The 19,907-nt window shown below is 46.8% G+C and overlaps 1 protein-coding gene across 8 annotated transcripts in view; it reads right to left on the bottom strand.

The window, feature by feature from the left end:
• Positions 1 to 19,907, bottom strand: part of KIF21A (kinesin family member 21A) — a 2,335,619-nt gene that overhangs the window by 2,022,891 nt on the left and 292,821 nt on the right. For all 8 annotated transcript variants that reach the window (XM_069629214.1, XM_069629217.1, XM_069629219.1 and 5 more), the window contains exon 3: positions 14,577 to 14,759. In XM_069629214.1, the coding sequence (XP_069485315.1) occupies positions 14,577 to 14,759 (183 nt within the window). The remainder of the gene's footprint in view (positions 1 to 14,576; positions 14,760 to 19,907) is intronic.

Genomic DNA, 19,907 nt, shown 5'->3' with positions numbered 1-19,907 from the left:
AGCATGGAAAAGGCTGCTCAGCCCCAAGAGACAGATTCCTAGCACCAGACATCGTGAAGGTTGGTGTAAGGGACTTATCCAAAATGGCCACCGTGGACCATGGAGGTTGGGCCGCCATTTTGTTGGCACCTGAGGAGAACTGCGTCACATGTGAAGATGAGGCAATTGTCTCCTCAGGGGACTGGAGTAAAACCTTAGGCTTGACACAAGGATCCTCGGCAGAGCCGGTGTTGGGAGGGGATCTCGGATGTTTACTGGACATCTTAGAACCTGTCCCCAAAATAGCCTCCAATGGAGGAACCTCAGCAAAGCTGGTACTGGAAGGTTTATCGTCCGTGACCGCCCTCCTTGCCCCTCAACAGAACCGGTACCACCACGACCTGGAGAATGGGACAGTTGAGGAACAATCCTCACCGACAAGACACTCGAAGAGGATTTCTCGGTTCTGTCGGTACAGACCTTAGCCTCACAAAGAGGAACCTCGGGTTGTAACCTGCAAAGGATAGCTCCCTCAAGAGGAGCCTCGAGCCGAGACTCGGTATGGAAAGCTCCAGAAATGGAGACCTCAGGGCGTACCCCAGCATCCGTGTGGAAAGCTCTGGAAATAGAGACCTCTGGGTGAACCCCAGTAGAAGTGGGTTGAACTTTAGCACACAAACAGTGAACCTCGGGAACAATGTCCGGTTTTGACAGTTACTCTAAGGGAACCCTCAGAGAACACTCCGTACGTCTACTGGGGAACCCCTAGTGACAGAGCTACTGGGCCCCTCCCAGTCCTGGAGGACCCCAAAAAGGAGTCCCCCGGCTGGGGTGCCCTAAAAAGTAAGGAACCTACCGGGCGTTTCTTCTTTTCGTTGATGAAAAGCTGTAAATGTGGTGGAGGAACACATTGAAACACTTCCTCCCACTGAAGAAGACGACGTTGGAGTGCCCGGACGGAGAGGGAGTCGCAATAGAAGCACGAATCCCAGCGACGTTCCAGGCCTAGACACTACAAGCAAAGAGAGTGGGGATCCGCCCTCACAAAGCGACGTTCGCACGATGAACAAGACACGAATCCCGGACGCTCTGGCATAGACAGAGGACTAGATGACCGTGGAACAGGAGCAGGAAGGAAGAACAAAGGGAATAAAATAAAAATATTGCCAGTGATGGTAATGCGTCCAGCACCGACCGCACAGAGAAAAGGACTGTAGGGCGATGCACTGGGCAGAGCTCAGGAGGGCGGGGTTACGGCCATGTGCAGTACCCCAGGTAAAAACATAAGGATAAACATGTTCAATTATTTATGCTTTTTACAAAAGTGCTCCGGTGCCGTCCCGAAGGACGGAATGTCCCCACAAGTATGAAGGAAAGGGGACGGGATGTAGGAGTATTGAAGAAACAGGTCTGAGGGGGCTCAGCCCTCCGGTCACCAGCACACCTGGCCACAGGGTCTCGGGTCATCAGCGGTCCCAATCTGTGCGGTAGGAGCGTGTGGCACACCCAGAATCCGCCTCGACGTCCCCATGTTCCTTTGTGTTCAGGCCCGCCGAATTTATGACGTTCTCAGGGCCGCCATCCGGCGCGTTCCCTTTATCAGCGCTCCTTGATCCTCTATGTTCCGCCACCACGTGCAACGTGCTTGTGCTTCTCAATGTGTCTAGCCCAGCACACAATCAAGGGCAAGCTTAATGGTCTGCACGAACCCCATTGCCACCCTGTCATGATCACATCAAGAATCAAGGGTTCTTTATGCACACATGCAGGGACCAGATGGTTAGCAGTATGGCGTTTCAGACATTCCTCTCAGTTATCAGAATCCAAATCCACAGTGAGCCCCCATAGAGCTTAATGGTAGAGGATTCCCCCCAAGATGGACGCCTAGTGGGCTATGGAAAGAAGTGCTTGTAAGAACTAGTAGCTAAATGGCAAATAACTGGGACAGACTGGCCAAGAGGTGGGGAATTATGACCTTCCCATCCATTTTTACACCGATTTTTAACAATGCTGATTTCCCCGTCCCCCCCCCCCCCCGAGCCAAAAAGGGAGCGTTCGCGAAATGGGAGGGTGTAGAAGAATCCACGACATGTATCACGCGGGTGAGATCCTGTCATTCAGAGATTGTAAAGAAGCTTTTGGGGTCAGGGAGGGGGAAAGGCTTTGGGAGGGGGAAAGGCTTTGGCATGCCCAGCTGCGCCAATGGCTGTTACATCCGCCAAATAAACGAGCCGCTATCAGGGAGGGCACCACCTTTGAAAAATTACTACTTACAAATGATGGGTCCAAGGGCTTGATTGGTAATCTTTATAAGATTTTGGGAAAGTCAGCCCCTCATGAATGATGGTCCTTCATGAAAAGGAAGGAGCGTGTAATAGAGAGGGATATGCGACGGGAGGAATGGCTCAATCTATGGAGGAAAATCCCTAAGTTGTCTAAGGCATCACAAACACAGGAAGCCTGATATAAAATAATATATGGGTGGCGTTGCACACCAGAAACTCTGCATAGAATGTACCCGGATACATCAGGAGAGTGTTGGAGAGGATGTGGGCGCGAGGGAACAGCCGAACACATCTGGTGGAGGTGCCCTAGAATTGCCCCATTCTGGGAGGAAGTACAGAGGGGGCAGGATCAGGCATTTGGGGAGGGTGGGAAGAGACCCCCCGGAACAGGTGCTACTGGGCCTGCAGGTCACTGGTACAGTGTGAGAACCTCGCAGCAGAGAGAGCAAGAGTGACATTGACACTAGCAGCTAGGACACCAATTGCGCAGAGATGGAGGGTTAACGTACCAACCTTCCAAGAATGGCTGCGGAGGCTGTGGGACATAATCGCTCTTGAGTGGGCGACATATGTTATGAATGGGGAACTGTCAAAATTCACCGGGGACTGGGGAGAAACGCTGGCTTTTTTGAGAAACGACTATAGGGCAATCTGGTGCCCCCAACGCCTCAAGATCCTGGACCTGCAATAAACTTAATGAACTCACCCAAGTACGAGCGGCCCTGGAAAGGAGGAGAAAGTTGTCTGGGGTGGGGGGGTCTAGGGGAAATTTTTTCGACTGTTAATGTTCATGTGTTAAAATTAATAAAGAGATGTTAAAAAAAATAACTACTAGCTAGCATTGGAGGACTACATAAGCCCTGCCCACGCTTTGACGCACGCTTCACGTTGGTTCCGCTGATAGCAGTGCAATGCTTAACAGTGCTCTGTTCACAGACCTGTCAAAACAAAAGAAAAAGCATGTTATACGTTTTCGAAGTACCAAGGAAGATTCACAGACCAAAGACTCTACACACCTGACTGGAAGTTTTCTCTGCCGCAGTTCTCCAAGTAAGAGGAGCCTTTTCTCCGAACTCCGTACCTCAGACTTCTACGTTCTTCTTTGACCTCTGACATTCTGCAACCTGCAAATAAAGGTATTTGGGTTAAAAGAGACATAATAGATAGAGCGCGCTCAAATATTATTTATGCACTAATTTACGACATTTTCTGAAGAACGCAGCTTCCGAGTTCTCTGAGACTCAACCACACAGCGACGTTCAGCAGCAGTTTACGATGCCTAATCCTACCGCGCGCCTTTGCTCACTATGCGAGCACCTTACCACAGGATTGCCATTCTTCGTGGTGTTCATTTTAAATCGCCTGTGAATCTCCAGGTGTGAATATTTTATCTCTTCAAAATCTGCAAATAAAGCGAGACAGAACAAGATTAGACTGTGACAAGAGAAAACCTCCCTCAGAATATTGCTCTCCTCAGGGACTACTACTCAAGCAAGATTACAGCCAACCCAAAATTGCAGAGATACTTACCATTTTCAGAAGCATTGCAGCAATCTTAATTCTGGAAAAGTCTTGCTTCTATACCAACGCACACCTCCATGAGAGCAAGACGAAGAGCTCCCCAAAACCAAATCACAGGTGAGAAGGGAAGTGGGCACCCAAACCAAACTCCTAGATCTCACTGCCAGGGTATTGGAGTCCACCTTACAGTGTACAGTACATACTAAAATCATTCCTATTTTCTTACCTTTCATTTATCACAGAGGGAACCTTTGACCAGTAATAGCAGCCCAAACAGATTTTCAGATCACTTACGCTCATGTAGAGACAAGGTAAGCATTACACACCCATCACTAAGTCCTCCAGTTGGCCGCATGTTCAGTCCACTATGTTCCTCGAGCAGGTCCACTCGCTGTTGCTGCCACCGCCCAGGCGCTGGCAGGGTGCAGTCCTCAGGAGCCTGCCTTCCCTCCGATAAGGGGCCAGCAAAGGCACCAGAGAGCCTCGCTGCTCAGCGAGCCTTTGGGAAGACCGTGTGGTGCTTCTGTGTTGCAGCTACTCCTTCCTCTTAACTCTAACAGTGCGGCTTTGTCCGGCACCTTTTTTCCGCTGGGGGTCTAGGTTTCGGACCGCTTGTCCTCCAGCAAACACCACCAACTTGGGTTATAACCACGCTCAGGGGCTGGCCTTCAGTTTCCCCTTCTTGTGGGTGCCTTCATTTGTTATTAGCAGGCACTGCTACTGCCGTAGCACAGGATCAGTTCAGGATTCTGACGGGAGCTCTGTCTGTCCACAGCTGCACACCATGGGCTCAGGCCACGCCCCTGTGGTACCAACCAGTCAAGGATGCATTAGGGCTTCCTGGTGGTAAGGGCCAATATGACGACTGTCTGAATGAGGTCTCACACTAGGACTTGTGGAAGGAAGGGCAGGGCTTCCATCAGGTTCCTGAGCTGAGGAATCCCATGAAGATTACAGTGATATGGGCTCATATTGGGACTACCGGGGCTAGTTTTTGGAGTTCCAGGGCTGGACTTGAGAGAATTCCTAGGGTGGCTTAAAGCTATGGTTACCTGTCTCACACTGTGCAGGTTTGATCAGTCTTCGTTCCTGGTCTTCGGTTTCTTACTTTCCAAAGCTCATGACAATAACGGTCTTTAGATGTCACGAGTACTTCCCTCCTTGCGACTGTCTGGTCTCGCCGTCTTTCTCCTTGCATTAAACTGCCATCTTGGAACTGCTGTTTCCATGTGTGCTTTGCCTCGCTCAGAGTGTGCTTTCGTGCTCCGCCTTTTATCCGTGTGGGGAAGTGTGATGAAGTCAGGTATGTGTAATAATCCGTAATTACCTGTCCATGGTGTTGGGACAGGTCAGGTATACAGATCTGGCGTTATTCTGTTGTCGCTCATGGTAAACTGTCCATGAGAAAGAGTTTGTGTCTGAAAAGGGGGGGGGTTGAATTCCTAGGTATCCTACCCAGAAGGATGGGGAAAAGGAGTTATTGGGAAGGGGATATCGTGTCTCACCCTGCAGTGTCCTACTTCCACTCACTGAGGAACCCTCATCCAGGTGATCCTCCCGCACTGGTCCACCCCCAGGAACTGGATCCAAAAGCAATGGCTATGTCCACGCCATCTGGATGACGGATCCCCAGGGCATAGCGGGTGAGACACCTTCAGGTTTCTCACAACAGTGACTAGCATTCACTTGGCTGTTGGCCCCGGGGGCGGTGGTGAAGGATTATATTAAGAGCTGCCTGGGGGGTGGGTGGGCCATGCATGGACAGTGTCAGTGCGACAAGCTCACCTGGGGGTGAGCTGTGAACCCCAATGGGTACCACTGATGAGAAAAAAAACTTTGCATAAACTACAAAAGGGCAGCATTGACTGGTTTGACAAGGGGTCAACAGCCTAGGACTCCAACAACATGGTGACAGTGCCTGACACCAATGGTGATACTCAGTCGGCGGGCATGTCTGTGTTCTTCACAAAGGAAGACCTGGCGGCATGTCTCCAGCAGTTACAAGATAATCTAACCAGAGAGATGGGAGAGCTGAAAGAGGAAGTCGCCAAGAGCGTTGAAGGGCTTCGGAAAGAGATGGACTCCCTGTAAAAGCAATGCAAGATCCTCAGAACACCACAGAGGTAAACGGGCTCGACAACTAGTCACGCAGCTGGATGAAAAATGTGAGGACCTTCAAAACAGGAGAGACAACATTCGGCTAAAGTTTCTTAACGAGGGAGTAGATCCTGAGGGGGTGGAAGCGATGCTCCAAGAACTGTTTGCCCTGGTATGTCCAGACAATGCCCCCGTTTCATTTGCTATAGACGGGGCCCACAGGGTACTCTCCCCTCCCAGAAGTAGCTAGGTCCAGTCCAAACCAAGGGACATTATTTTCAAGCCACATTCCTATCTTAAAGGAAATAAGGCTGTGTGAAGCCTGAGCCAGAGACCCCATCAAGTTTAGAGGCTGCGGAATTCAGCTCTTTCATGACTTGTCAAACGCCATGCTGCAGAAAAGGAGGCTGTTTAGACCTAAATCAGAAAAACTGCTGAAGGAGAAGGTGGGGTACAAGTGGGTTTTTCCACAGGGCTTGAAGTTTGAGTGGCAGGGTCAGCATGGATCTCCAATTCTTGCATTGGAAGTTCAGGTGCAGGACCGTAAAGAGGGACCGGGTGGGACGGTTGCATCAGAGGGCTACTCTGGAAGAAGAAAGGCGTAAGGCATAAAATAAGCAGTATCACATTGTAATTTGCTCTATAATTGATTAATCATGTCGCACCAACTGTGATATGATTCATGGTACTGAACTCAGTGCATAGGCAGGCAGAAGCTCCCGGGTTGGGTTAAATACACTGTATCAATGTATGAGCCCAGCCCGGGTGCAGCGTCATGCAGTCACGTGGAGAGAAGTGGGGAAAGAGTAACTCAGCTCCACCCACAGATCAGGCTTCAATCGGAGGTATTGAGTCATAGTGGGGTGCTTAGGAGAGGCCTTCTGCAAGCCGCTTGTGTGCGGGGCTTGGTCTTGGCCACTGCTAGGAAGAAATATTTCGCCTGCTAGTTTGGGTGGGAGAAATATTAATTCCAGCCACTTGCCAGTACCCAGCCACACAGTTATAACACTCAGCATGCTGAGAGAATGTCTTTCAAATATTCTTTCCTTGTCATGATTCACACAAAGGAAATAATATTTAAAAGGACTACTGAAAGCGGGCTACTGTATTACTGCAGATCTGGGTGCTTAGAAAGTGTCTGGAAATATAATTTCCAGACACTTTCTAAGCACCAAGGTGCAGCTTGAACATGTTGCAGAAGGCCTTTAAATATTCTTTCAGTATCGTGATTAAAGGTGCCACGAGTGCTTTAATCATGAGACTGAAACAATAGACAACGAATATTTAAAAGGACTTCTGCAGGCCTGCCAGTTGAGTAATGAGTGCGGGCAGGCAGGCCTGAAGATGTGTGCCCCCACCCACCTTCCCGTGTTGAGAACGAGGCACCCGTGGGGTGCATACATTAATGTTGAGAAGGGTTAATAGCTGCCAATTATCAGAAAGTGGCTAGCCAGCAGGAAACTTAAACACTTACTTACTGGCCACTGAGGAACATACACTCTTCTTTGTTGGCAAGGGGCCGATGTGGAGGCACTAGTGCAATGGTTGATCACTTCTGTATATCCAGTGGGTAGAGAAAACGCAGCTTTAAGAACTGCAAAGCGCATATTTTCGGATCCAGAACAAAAATGAAGATTGGTTTGCCAAGCACTTACTGATACACTGCTGACTGGCAACATGGGGGCAGTTGCTGGACCCCTCCCTGAGGCTCGGGGCCTCTTTCGTTTGTAAGGTCTGAAAGGCCCAACGCCGTCCCTAATTGCGAGGCTCTGTGTTAGCAAGTGGCTGGCAATAATATTTCTCCTGCCCGTTCAAGTGGGAGAAATATAATTTGCAGTCACTTAGTAAGCACATTGCTGTGGGTAATCAGTTGTTTTTTGCCCGTTTAGTAGGAATTGGAATATGTCTGTAGAGGAAGATAACAGGCAATAGAGGACCGTCGCGCTGACTTTGATAACAAAGGAAAAGTTATCCGAGAGGTAAACAAAGCATAGACCACCTTTTTATTCTAAACATAATCTTGTGTTTGGTGCCACGGGCATCGCTTTAATCACGAGAAGAACAAGTTAATTACCCCCGGTAACGATCTTTTGACTGGATGTTCCTCCAACATATTCCTCATCTTTCACATGTAATGTCCAGCTTCGGCTGCTTCGGAACATTTTTCGGCAGGTGGCACCCTGCGTCTATGGCACCTAGTCCATGTCACTCAAAGGCTTCCGTTGAGGGTGACGTCATGCAAGGTTATAAGTAGCACGCACGGCGCCCGTTGGCCTCAGTTCTGTTTTTCTCCTCCTCGTGTATCAGAACCGCCCATAAACATGGGCAGGACAGTACTCAGCCTTGTTGGAATGAAAACTTCAATACAGTGGACCATACAGACCCACAGTTCAAAGTACCTATTGGAAAGACTGTGGGATGAGAAGAACTATTCTTCATATATGGTGGGTCAAACCGTTCTGGGAATAGGTTCATGCCCAGGTTTCTAGAATCACTGAACGCTCCTTTCCATATGATCTGTGCTTATTGCTCCTAGGCATTCCGGACAAAACCAATTATCCCTTATACTCCATCAAGGGGAGGATTATAACTAGATGGTTTTTGATTGAAACACTTGTGTACAGGCGCGTTATAAATTACTCATATCATAAGATGGTGATCGCAGCCTGCTGGAAAAACAAAGACGCACCCCACATTAACCTTTGGTGGACTAGGCTGTGGTCTATCTTGGTGATGGAAAAGATTTCAGCGGACGAGTTTGCGGTCTTTAAATCAAAATGGGGGAGGCTGCTTCTGTGTATGACTGATTAATTTACTTAAAATACCTGCCGCCATAGGCTCCGAGCACTGAACTGGTTTGGCACTCTGGATCTACGGTACACCTCTCTGGATCCCTTGTGAGCACGTGGCCCAGGAACCTCTCGAGCCCCCCCCAATCCCCTGTGCCCCACTGGCTGAAGTCTTAGAAACAAAGACTTTTGTTGTCATGACTCCTAATCTTTTTTATTTTGTACTTGTATCGACTCATGTGGGGAGAGATTGTGGGAGACTAAGGTGGGGGTTGACAGGGGAAGTTTGTTATTTGCGCTGTTCATTTCCTTTGTTCAACTTGGCAAGTGTAACAGCAAATCATTGTCAGGATTGCTTACTTCAAACTTGGTTTTAGAAAGAATTATGTTTCCTCAATATGTTTTCACAATTCTTCAACGGTCACAAATCAATATGAGTTGTTTATGATAGAACCACAGCTAAGCACTTGCATTAACTACTACCTGGCTTATGCCTTTGCCAGGTTCTGTTGGTCAATGTCTCTTGCCATATGGGTTTACTCACCTGACCATCTACACCTTCAAGAACATTGCTTTAATGGTAACTTTCAACTTAGCGTAACAACAACTTCATTGGACTTCTTTAGCATCAAACTTAAAACATGTTGGGGAAAACAAGAAACCACATTGGTGCTCTTCAGACATCTTGACAATTATGCTCCTCTCACTCTGGATAACCTATTGCAGAAGGGCAGCCTGTTTGCCACCTCTCTTTCCCCTCTGTACCAACAACAAAGTTCTGATCACAGGATCTCTCTTTTTTTCCTATCTTGGCTTTAGCATTGTAGGTTATCTGAAGATTTGTATTTCATAGCACATAAGTAAAAAGCTCTACAATCATTAAGCCTCTTAATATTCCCCTCTTGCCTTGAGTATTGTTTGTTACACTGGTTTGTTTATTGAGTATTGCTTGTAAGCGCTTGGTAATTACAGTTTTTCCGTGGGTTTTTGGCCATTCCACTCTCTCGCGTGCTTAATTATACAGTCATTTGCTTTTAATATGCATAACTATTGTTGGTTTTTTATAGTTCGGCATTCAAAATTAGTGATTAGGTATTTTTGCATTTTTAATCCTTCTTTCTTGGGGGAAGATAAATACTGTGCGTCTCACCCCATGAATTCCTCTCACCTCCCTGAGCCTTTTGTCCTCCCAAGTGATCCTCCTGTGGAGCACTACCCGGAGTTAAGGATCAGGAAGCATCTGCCTTTCCCAGGCCACCCAGGAGGAGATTTTAGGCAGGGATTTGCTGAGGGATCCATAGGATTCATCACAAAGAACACAGCAATAATGCTTTATTTTTAAACTTTTTTGTATTGATTCTGTACTGTATTGCCCTAGAGAGATAGAAGGCTACAGAGCCTGAGGATTCGGATACCTTTGGCTCCAACAGTTTCGGGAACCCTACGTACGAGTGGTGAAAGCGGATACCTTTGGCTCCAACAGTTTCGGGAACCCTACGTACGAGTGGTGAAAGTGGAAACCCAAAGTAGGACGTTTCTCTACAGTATAGACAAGCGGGTTAACCATAACGTGGTCCATTTTAGCACAAACATACAATGGGGTAAGATATTTTCGGTGGAAGTTAAGAGGAATCCAATAAAGGTGAGGGAAGGGTGTTAGGCAGAAACCTGTGCAGTTCCCTTAGGGACCACTGCAACAAGTTTAAGACTACAGGAGTAAGCAGCAAACCCAATTGGTAGCAGTCTGTACCACCCGGATTTACCTGGTAGCTGTGGCTGAGCAGTCAGACTTCTTTCAAGAAGAGTTAGGCAGTATATAGAGTATACACAATAGGGCTAACAATACAGTAGGACAAGCAAACACTGACCAGAGCTTTGGTATAAAAGTATATAATTATTCATTTAAAAACACACTTATGAAAATACACTGGCACTAATATATCAAGCAAGTTCAAACACAGTCACTATAAGTATATACAACTCCCTAGTTAATTATTCGACAAGTCTAGGTTAAGACACCACTTATTTAGCAAAACAGAGGTGAGCGCGTAACCGTAGATGGCACTCCAAAACTTGTTTAAAAAGGGAGAGAAAAGGCAGAGTAGGAAAATAACACAGTACCAACACTTTTAAGAAACCACAGCAAGTCAAGAAAGGCAGGGTCTACTGTAGAGCAAAAAGTTCATAGGCCAGGCCCACTCTTGGAGAGAGCAAGGCGGAATGTGCCCAAGATCACACAGTGGAAATGCACTCAAAGTATTTGCAGAAAAGTCAAAAAGAGGTTGGATCAGTTCAGAAAGGCAAAGTTAGCAGGTCTGAGGTAAACCCAGTTAGAAAGTCAAGGATTTACGGGACACCTTGGACAATCTGTTGCAAGGGAGACCAGGCGGGACACAGTACCTGAAATGGTGAGAAAGCTCCAGCGGTGGCAGTTGTTCCTGGCAGCAGGTGCAAGTCGTGTCTTCAACCAGAGGAAGAGATGATCTCGACGAGGAAGAAAGCTGGAGGTCGTTGTACTGCCAGGGAAGAAACAAGCCGCAGAGTTCCCCAATTAAAAGGTACGACCCTTTTATTCGCGGTAGTGGTGAAGCGTGGCTATCTGGCCACTGGGGTGCTTGGCACGGGCGATTCGACCACGAGACGTTCCAGGAAGGCGAAAAAGGTGAACTGGTTGGTCCCACCAGCTCAAAGGGAAGAAGACTTTCCTGGCAGAAGATCTCCTCAGTCGTCGGGGAAGTGGTGAGTTCATACAGCAGGGCTCCACCGGTGGTGTCGTTGTAGATGGCTCAGCTTCTCCCCTCTTCGGATTCTTTAGGTCCTGTGGCGTCTTCTGAAGTTCCAGTCCCCAAAGCCCTGCTTTTGTGCAGAAAACCCCCCATTCAACAGCCTAGCTGTCACTCAAATATGCTAAGTGGTGAGCCGGGCGGCTCACCACTGGGCCAATCACACAAGAGTGCGACTTGAGTTGCCAAGGCAACTCAGTCCAGGGTGCCTAATCCCCCTCCCACACATCCTGTAGACCCCAGACAGAGTGGCACCATTTGGAGGTCTTCTGTGGAGAAGCCAGCCAAAAAGTGGAACAAAGGGCTCAGCTTGGGTTAGAGTTTCAGAGGCGAACACAAACGCCATTTTAAAACAGAGTCCTGGCAAAAAGACCCAACCGGGGAATAAATATTAAATAAATAACCCGGCGGTATCTTTAACATTGCACCAAAAAGTGGTGCGTTTAAAATCAATGGGAAAGTCCCATAGGAAATATTCTGGTGGAATATTGTGCGTGGTATCCACTGCCACCAGCCAGAAACTGGACAAGGGGGGACTGGACAGTGCCCCCTTGGAAAACAGACCCAAGGGCAATCAAATTACTCCTACCAGTACTTCCACCATATGATGGTTGGTACTGGTTCTGTTCACAATTTGAGAATAGTAAAGCCAACGGTGACTTTACATGCCCTGGGAGACAGTAGTCAGTCCCAAGGTATGGAGTCTATGTTTGGGGGTCACTATGACACCCCTGTGTTACTGCACTGAGGGTGCTGTGTAACACACATACCAAAAACACATGAAGCCCTATGGAGTAAAAGACCCCATAGCCCATAAAACACATTGCCAGTCAAAGGACATTCTCAAATCATGCCTAAGAGTGGGAGAAAAAGAGTCTCACTCTTAGCAGGAGAAAAAAATAAACCCCAAAAATCCAGCAAAGCTGCTTGGGGACTCACTAGGTTTGGGAAATTAGCCTTAACAGAGAATTCTCCCTAACAAAGGGTTGTTAAAATTCCAACACAATTTTGAATGTATACTAGTGCAAAGTACAGGCAGTGATGCATGATGTGATTAAGCTTAGGGATACAAAGCGCAGTTTTGAGAGTTTGTGCATATAAATAAGGCTCTGGATCAGTCAGACTCAGGACTAACAGAACAGATCACCAGAACAGAAACAGGAAGACTGTTCGGAATATTATAACAATGAGAACGAGGGAGAGGCTGCCATTCAATCTAGCGGAGAAAGGGAATTACTTTAGGATAGTGGTATTCTCTGAAAGGAATTTTGATTGTGAAAATCCATAAATGGTCCCTGCCCCGGCAGGATTATTTCATGCACCTTTTCAGTCTCAATATTCAGGGAATTGATACATGGAGAGGATTCCAACAACACCTGGTGGGGCAGTTTCCAAGTCCCCATAAAAAAAAGTGAAGAGTGGCTTCAGTACAATTATATAGAACTGTCACGCTATTTGACTCAGTTGGCAAGCTAGAACCTATGCACAAGTTGGGTATTGGGTAGAGGAAAATAACCTTTGCCCTCTGTCCCAAGCAAGCTTCTGGAAAGGACACTGTGATAAACTGAGGTACTTGGACTTGACCAAAATGTGGTGTAAAAGGAGCCACCCATTTTATTTTTAGACACTGACACAGCATTTAACTGTGCACATTCTTTGATAATTGGGTGATTCCTTTCGGACGTTTAAGGGATTCACTTGTATTCCAACATTGGGCACATGTACGAATTGACCAAAAATACAGACTCTTTAAAATAGCAACAAACCTTAGCCTGAAGAAGGGGCACTGTTTCTATTTGGAGGATCTCCCCAAAGATCTAGAGAAGGGGATTCCAAACCTTTCTGCTCAGCCCACTTGAGAAAAAAAAATACTGTTAACCTTTCGATTTGGGGTTGAATGTCCAAAGCGGAAATGTTCGATGGAGAAAAGACTGAAGATTATTTTTTCGAAATAATCTTCGGTCTTTTCTCCCCTGAACATTACCGACTTGCCCAAACACCTATCCACACACCCCCCTCTACTTAGCTTGCATTCAGTCTCGGTCCCTCTCTGTCACTGCGACGCAGGGTCCTTTTTAAAAATTATTATTATTTTATTTTTTCGGGTCAGCTGCAGCGGTGTCCCCACGCAACCCCCACTCACTATTCTGCATAGTATAGTGAGCGGGGGACACCCGCGCAGCCCTTTTTTTTGGGACTGCGGGATAGCTGAGGTGGGACGCCCCTGTAACCCCCACTCGCAATATAGTGAGCAGGGGGCACCTCTGCAGCCCTATGCCGAATTGAATGCTAATGGTGATGATACACGTGAAGGTGATACAACCTGGTCAGTAATGGTACTAGATACTCCTGCTTTAAGACCCCCACAGCCCTTAACCCGAGCGGCGGGTCATTGACAAAAGGATTGACATCTACCTGTGTAATGTTGCCACAATACAATGACAGGCTAGGTTGAACTGAACCTTTATAAGGTGTAGAACATGGAAAGTGTGATCAGCAAAAAAGGGGTCCCAGTCAATGATGAAATTGATTTTTAGGGAAAAGGAGATTGAGTGTGAACTCTTACATTTAATGAGGAAGAGGACTGGAGAGCTTGTGAAACGTTTTGAGGGAAAGGTATTAGAAGATATCTTAAGTCTCAGGTTGCCTTCAAAAGGGTAATGCAAATTAAATCTTGAAGGAAGATGTCAAGAGGGAGATTTAAGTGCAGTTTGTTTTTATGAGAGAATACTCAGGTAAATAGTGATCAATCATCTATGGGGAATTGGGTGTACTAAGAGCCCAATGTCTTGGGCACTGTTTAAGAAATAGGACCTCATTAACATTGATGATGCAATGCAGTTGCCTATGAAAGCCACAGAGAGGGGTATTGTTAGTGATGTGAAAATGGGGAAGCTACATTTTGTATAGTTTCTAATTTACATCTTTATAAACTTGTATATTACAAGCTCCACTACATAGAAAAGGTAACCAAATATATACAGGGTTTTTCAGACTGTAGTTTACCTTTATGGGTCCAATGAGGCCTACATGATTTTTCGGCATAGGCTAAAAGCGTTAACATCGATAACAGTAATCAATACATTACTTATTCCATAAAGGTCACCTAAAACAAAGCATACCTCTAAGAACTGAGCATTGACTTTAAACTCTGGAGAAGGCAGTCCATGGTTAAGAGCAGATTGTTTTTTTTCTTCAATACAATGAAAAAGATGTTTAACAGCACGTGAGATAATGCCCTCTTCATCTTTAGAAATATTGACATCAAATCCAGTTCCCATGGTATATGTTTTTCCAGATCCAGTCTGCAAAATTAAAAAAGCACAGCAAATTATAGTGCAGTCAAAATTTTCTTTCACATAGTGGATATAACAAGGGTTGAAGAACCCCTTAACAAAACAAAATAATGTATTTAAAAGTCACCCTACCTTAGAAATTAGATGAATGCGAAAGTTAAAATCATACATTTTATAAATCTAGTTTTGTGCGTTGGTCATCATTTTCATCTTAAACTTGTCAGGCTCCAAACTAAAATTCATGTTGTTCTGCACTTCCACAACCACAAGTTCCAGTACAGTATAGGAAAGTGGAGAACAAACATCTTGTATTATTTAAACTTATATGTAGTATGATTTGCCAAGCCCCAAAGAGTATCTCAGGACTGTACTTAGAAGAACAAGTTACTTTCTTACCTGGTAACGTTCTTTCGATGGGATGTACCTCTAACGTATTCCTTATCTTTGATGTTACCCATTCCAGCCCAGTAGAGGGCGCTACGCGTCATCGTCCCTCGAGTCGGTGTCCCTCGACAGCGTATGTATTGGCACCAATCGTGCGTATAAACAGATGCGCACAGCGTCCGTTGCTCAGTTCCGTTTTGAAGCTTAAATTTGCTTTGCATTAATTGGTTATTAACCTTGAAGGAGCGTAAGCTGCAACTACAAGGGAAGTTTCACTGCGGGGATGGATGGGAGGGGCGGTAAGGAATACGTCAGAGGAACATCCCATAGAAAGAACGTTTCCAGGTAAGAAAGTAACTTGTTCTTCGAAGGGATTGTGTCCTCCAACGTATTCCTCATCTTTGATAGACTCCCATAGCAGTAGTTTGGGGAAATACACTGGCCTCACAGACTGCGCACTTTCCTCACATAATTCCTTTATACGTTCATATATGTCTCAACAGAACAGTAAAGAAAGGAAGATGGACACTTGGTTCCCGTTAAGCATATGTTTTGTCTGTATTAAGGTGCATACAGGTCAACATATACTGTTCTGTATTATTTGTTCATACAGATACACATTTCTTCAGAAAACATAACACATTAGTAACAGAACAAAGTAATTTCTTCAAAAGGCATAATAGCCCATTTTGTGAGAGTGTCACAATCAATACCATAGGTTTGGGAACTATAACGCGCACAGTGACACGCCAAATTATAAAAAGCACAACGACAAGCCAACATGTGTTTCAACCCCAAACGATTGGTCGTCCTCAGGGTGTATGTACAATTGGTGTAACAATTATGACTCAAATTCTAGTCCTGCAACAAAAAAGTGTCAAATATAGTTCCATCACTATATTCTTTCATTTGCCTATGATACAGATGGAGGAGGCAAAAGAGGAAAGGGGGTGGGGGGGAGTGGGAAAACGAAACATAAAAGACAAAAAATCATTAGATGTGTGGCCCTTTTTTTGAAAATCACTTTAACACAAAACTTATGTGATTGCACCATTTAAAGTTACCAAGAATCACTATTTGTGTATTCGTGCAGCAACTAGTTAGTAACATATATCCAAATTCGATCAATTGGTTTAGTACTGGGAGCACAGCAGGTCTAGGTGTAGCGTAATAATTAAAATTACCTATAAGTGGGACTTTAGGATTTCTATCTTGTGGCAGTTTGGTTGAAATATAGCCAAAAGAAGAGTTCTTGTGTGACACAATCGAGTTCACACCTTATTTTACGCGTCTGCCAAAATAGAAAAGTTCAATATGGTCACATTAGGCTTCCGCTACATTTTGTATTATTGTTTGTAATGGCACAAGTTATTATTTACTATTTTTTAGAAATTACACAGAATTCAGAGGGGGCGCTGTTGCGCACGAGGAAAATGGCCGCCTGATTTCGGAGCTCCCGTACCACCGAAAGATCCTGAGCCAATCTATCCTTTTTGAGACCACCTGGGAGGCTGGAAGACTGTGCCGCCGGTAGCCGGGATATCCGTGCGCCTGCATAGAAAATCCTGAGCGGCTACGGCACATGGCTACGGAGATACAGCCTTTTGAACATTGACCGGCACCTTGCACTGCTGCGATCCGGCATAGAGAACCACGCAGAAACACCCGTTGGCCGAGGCCGCAGAGTGGCAGAAGGCCGCTGGGGGGCGGAGCCATTGGACGCGGTTTGCGCCCGACCCGACACACAAGCACTGGCTACACTGAGCTGGAAGTCGGCTACGACCCACACTGGCAAGCGGACCCGATACGGAAGCCCTGGCTCCCTTCTCGGATGGCACGACAGAAGGGGGCTCTACAGCGGATCCTTGAATGCCACTGTGACCACTAAGACTCTCCGGGGGTGACGCGGCACTGACGCGCGACTCTAGGTGAGCGAACGAGGGAGAGTGGCTGTGTCTGGGTGTTGAGCCTGCTGCTACTGCCGGCTCCCGCACGGGCCGGGGCTAAGTCTCGTGGCTGCGGCAGCCGCGCGTATCATCGGTGGCTGGGGGCGGCCGTCACTTGACCCTGTAGTGGCAACGCTCGCGGACCGGAAGGGTGGTTGAGATAGAACTACAGCCGTCAAGGGGAGTGATCCCTGGTTGTTTATGACCGCTTTGCGCCTGGGCCGTGCACACTATGAAAAACCCTAGCCTGTGGCAGACTGCATGTTTTTGAACAATTGGAACAGTGATACGCGGACCCCGGTGGCGGGCACACACATGTTGGCCTGTACCTAAAGAGATTATGTGTGCGGTACGTGACACCCGGTAAGACATACTCTAATTAAGGGGTGCGCTGACGCCCCTCCCGCGCTGCTACCGGATACGGGGGGTGTTGGTTGGTCACCTGAAAACACGTAAAGACTGTCCAAGCGGCCCTGTATTGGAACATCCAATTCATACACAGAAACTGAGAAAAAGGGAGGACTCCGGCCCAATGGACAACAAAACTTAATTGATGTTGAGAAAGAGGGCAATTGGAATGCATATGGGTCCCAGGGGAGGAAGCTGAACTGAAACTTTGTGATAATACGGTCACAACATCACATACGGGGGGGGGGGTCACAGTCCACTCGTGGCATATACGCCTTGATGCCCTGAGGCTCGGAAAAGAACACGGGCATACCCGCAGCTGCATCCCTTGCAGGCAACGCAAAACATATTACTAAGGAACAAACACCAATAAGCATCCTTGTCTTGGACACTAACAGAAGTACAGCTAGGAGTGACGCACATCCCTGCAACAAAATGGGTGAGCTGCATAAAACAGGCAAAGCAGCCAAGAACCCTGGAAACAAGAAAAAGGGACCAATGGACACTTATACCAGTGGCCAAAACCAAAACGTGACAGTTGAGGTGCACACAGAGCCCAGTTTAAACCGCGAAGAAAGTGAGGAGAGAGAAGACAAGCTAGCGATGCTGGTGCAGAATGGGTTCCTGGCAGTAAACACGAAGCTGGATGAGATAGTGGCCACTATAGGCTCTATGAGGGCCAGAATAGATAGAGAGCACACGAATCACGGACAATGAGAACAGAATAAGTGTAAATGAGGATACCATTACTCAACACGGTCGGGACATTACTCTTATCAAAGAAACAATGCGCACATTGCAGAATAAATGTGAAGATCTTGAATCCAGGTCGAGGAGGAACAATGTCCGAGTGGTGGGCGTGGCGGAGTCCTTTGGAAAGGGGCAAATGGAGAAACAACTAGAGGCACTATTCAAAACCCTGTTCGAGCCTGCAGCATTCTCCGAACATTTCCTGGTGGAGAAAGCACACCGCACGCTTGCACCGGTTCCCAAACTAGGCGCACCACCACGTAGGATAATTGCACGTCTCCTTAATTTCAGAGATAGAGACACTATGCTGCGCCTGGCGAGAGAAGCTGGAACACTGCAGTATGATGGGGGCCGTATACATATATACCCAGACTTCTCTGCCACGGTTCAGGCTAGCAGACGGTCCTATGAACCAGTTAAGAAACTTTTGAAAGCATGCCAGATCTCTTATGCTCTGATGTTCCCAGCCAAGATGAGGATTCAACATGCAGGGAGAGCGCACTTTTTTGAAAACCCGACTGAAGCCTTGGCGTATATAGAGTCCTCTATACCCCTTCCTCCCAGAGGAGAATGGCTGGCGCAGAACAACAGACCCCGCCCGGCGGACTAATAACACAAGATAAATTCAACTATGCTTGGGTTGCCGGTGTTTCCCCTACATGTTTGGCTTTTGGCCCAGGGCGAAGCTGAATGGTGCCTAGGTCGGCCTCAAGATCCGTTGATTGGTGGGGAGATGGGAACCGAGTTTGGCGGTCATGTGAGGCAACATGATCACCCCTGGAAAATTCCACAAATTGAAATGGGAACATCGTCAAGTTGGGGGTGATGATGAGGGTGGAGGGCTGGTTAGAGGGTATAAAATAAGTTGTTGTTACGCAGACTCACAGTTTGAGACTGTAAATGGGCCCTGTGTTCAGGAGCCCCGTCCAGAGGTAAGGACAAAAGAAGCAGAATGTTTGTTAATGGTTAAACCAGTGGTCGCGCAGATGCTAGCAATACTCGCCCTGTACAAACAGTATGCTCCTAAAATGCGTGGTGTCAACGAAACATTTCTTCATGATACATTGGTGATGGGTTAAAAGTGGGACTGTTGTCGTGGAACGTAAGGGGGCTAAATAACCAGTTGAAAACTAAGAAAGTAGGCAACTATATAGCCAGGCATGATGCCCAGATTGTTATGCTACAAGTAACAAACATGATGTATCCGAATAACAAGCAAATACTGCCCAGATGGGGCAAATTGAGATTCCATACCAATTACTGGTCCCAGTCCAGGGGGGGTCATTATGCTTATTCATCCAGGATTGGGGTTCAAGTTGTTGGGCCAAAATATTGACCCGCTTGGCAGATATGTACTGGTTTGCGGTGAGGTCACGGGTCAGCGTCTGCTTCTGGTGAACACATATGGTCCCAATATTAATGACCCTTCCTTTTATACGTCTATATATCAGTTGATTGTGTCAATAGGTATACCCACTATACTATGGGGAGGAGATTTTAAGGTTGCACTTGATCCCGGGTTGGATAGATCCAGTACTGCCATCAGGTCACCTAGCAAAACGGTTGTTACCCTGAAAAACATTCTACCACAGCTTTCACTTGAAGATGCCTGGCGTTTGCTACACCCGAATAGAAGGGGATACACGTATTACTCCTCAGTTCATGATTC

Source organism: Ambystoma mexicanum, chromosome 12 (genome assembly GCF_040938575.1).
Source record: "Ambystoma mexicanum isolate Mex_15411 chromosome 12, UKY_AmexF1_1, whole genome shotgun sequence".
Classification (NCBI taxonomy): Eukaryota; Metazoa; Chordata; class Amphibia; order Caudata; family Ambystomatidae; genus Ambystoma; species Ambystoma mexicanum.
The sequence above is the reverse complement of the archived record's forward strand: the minus strand, read 5'-3'. Positions and strand labels throughout refer to the sequence as shown.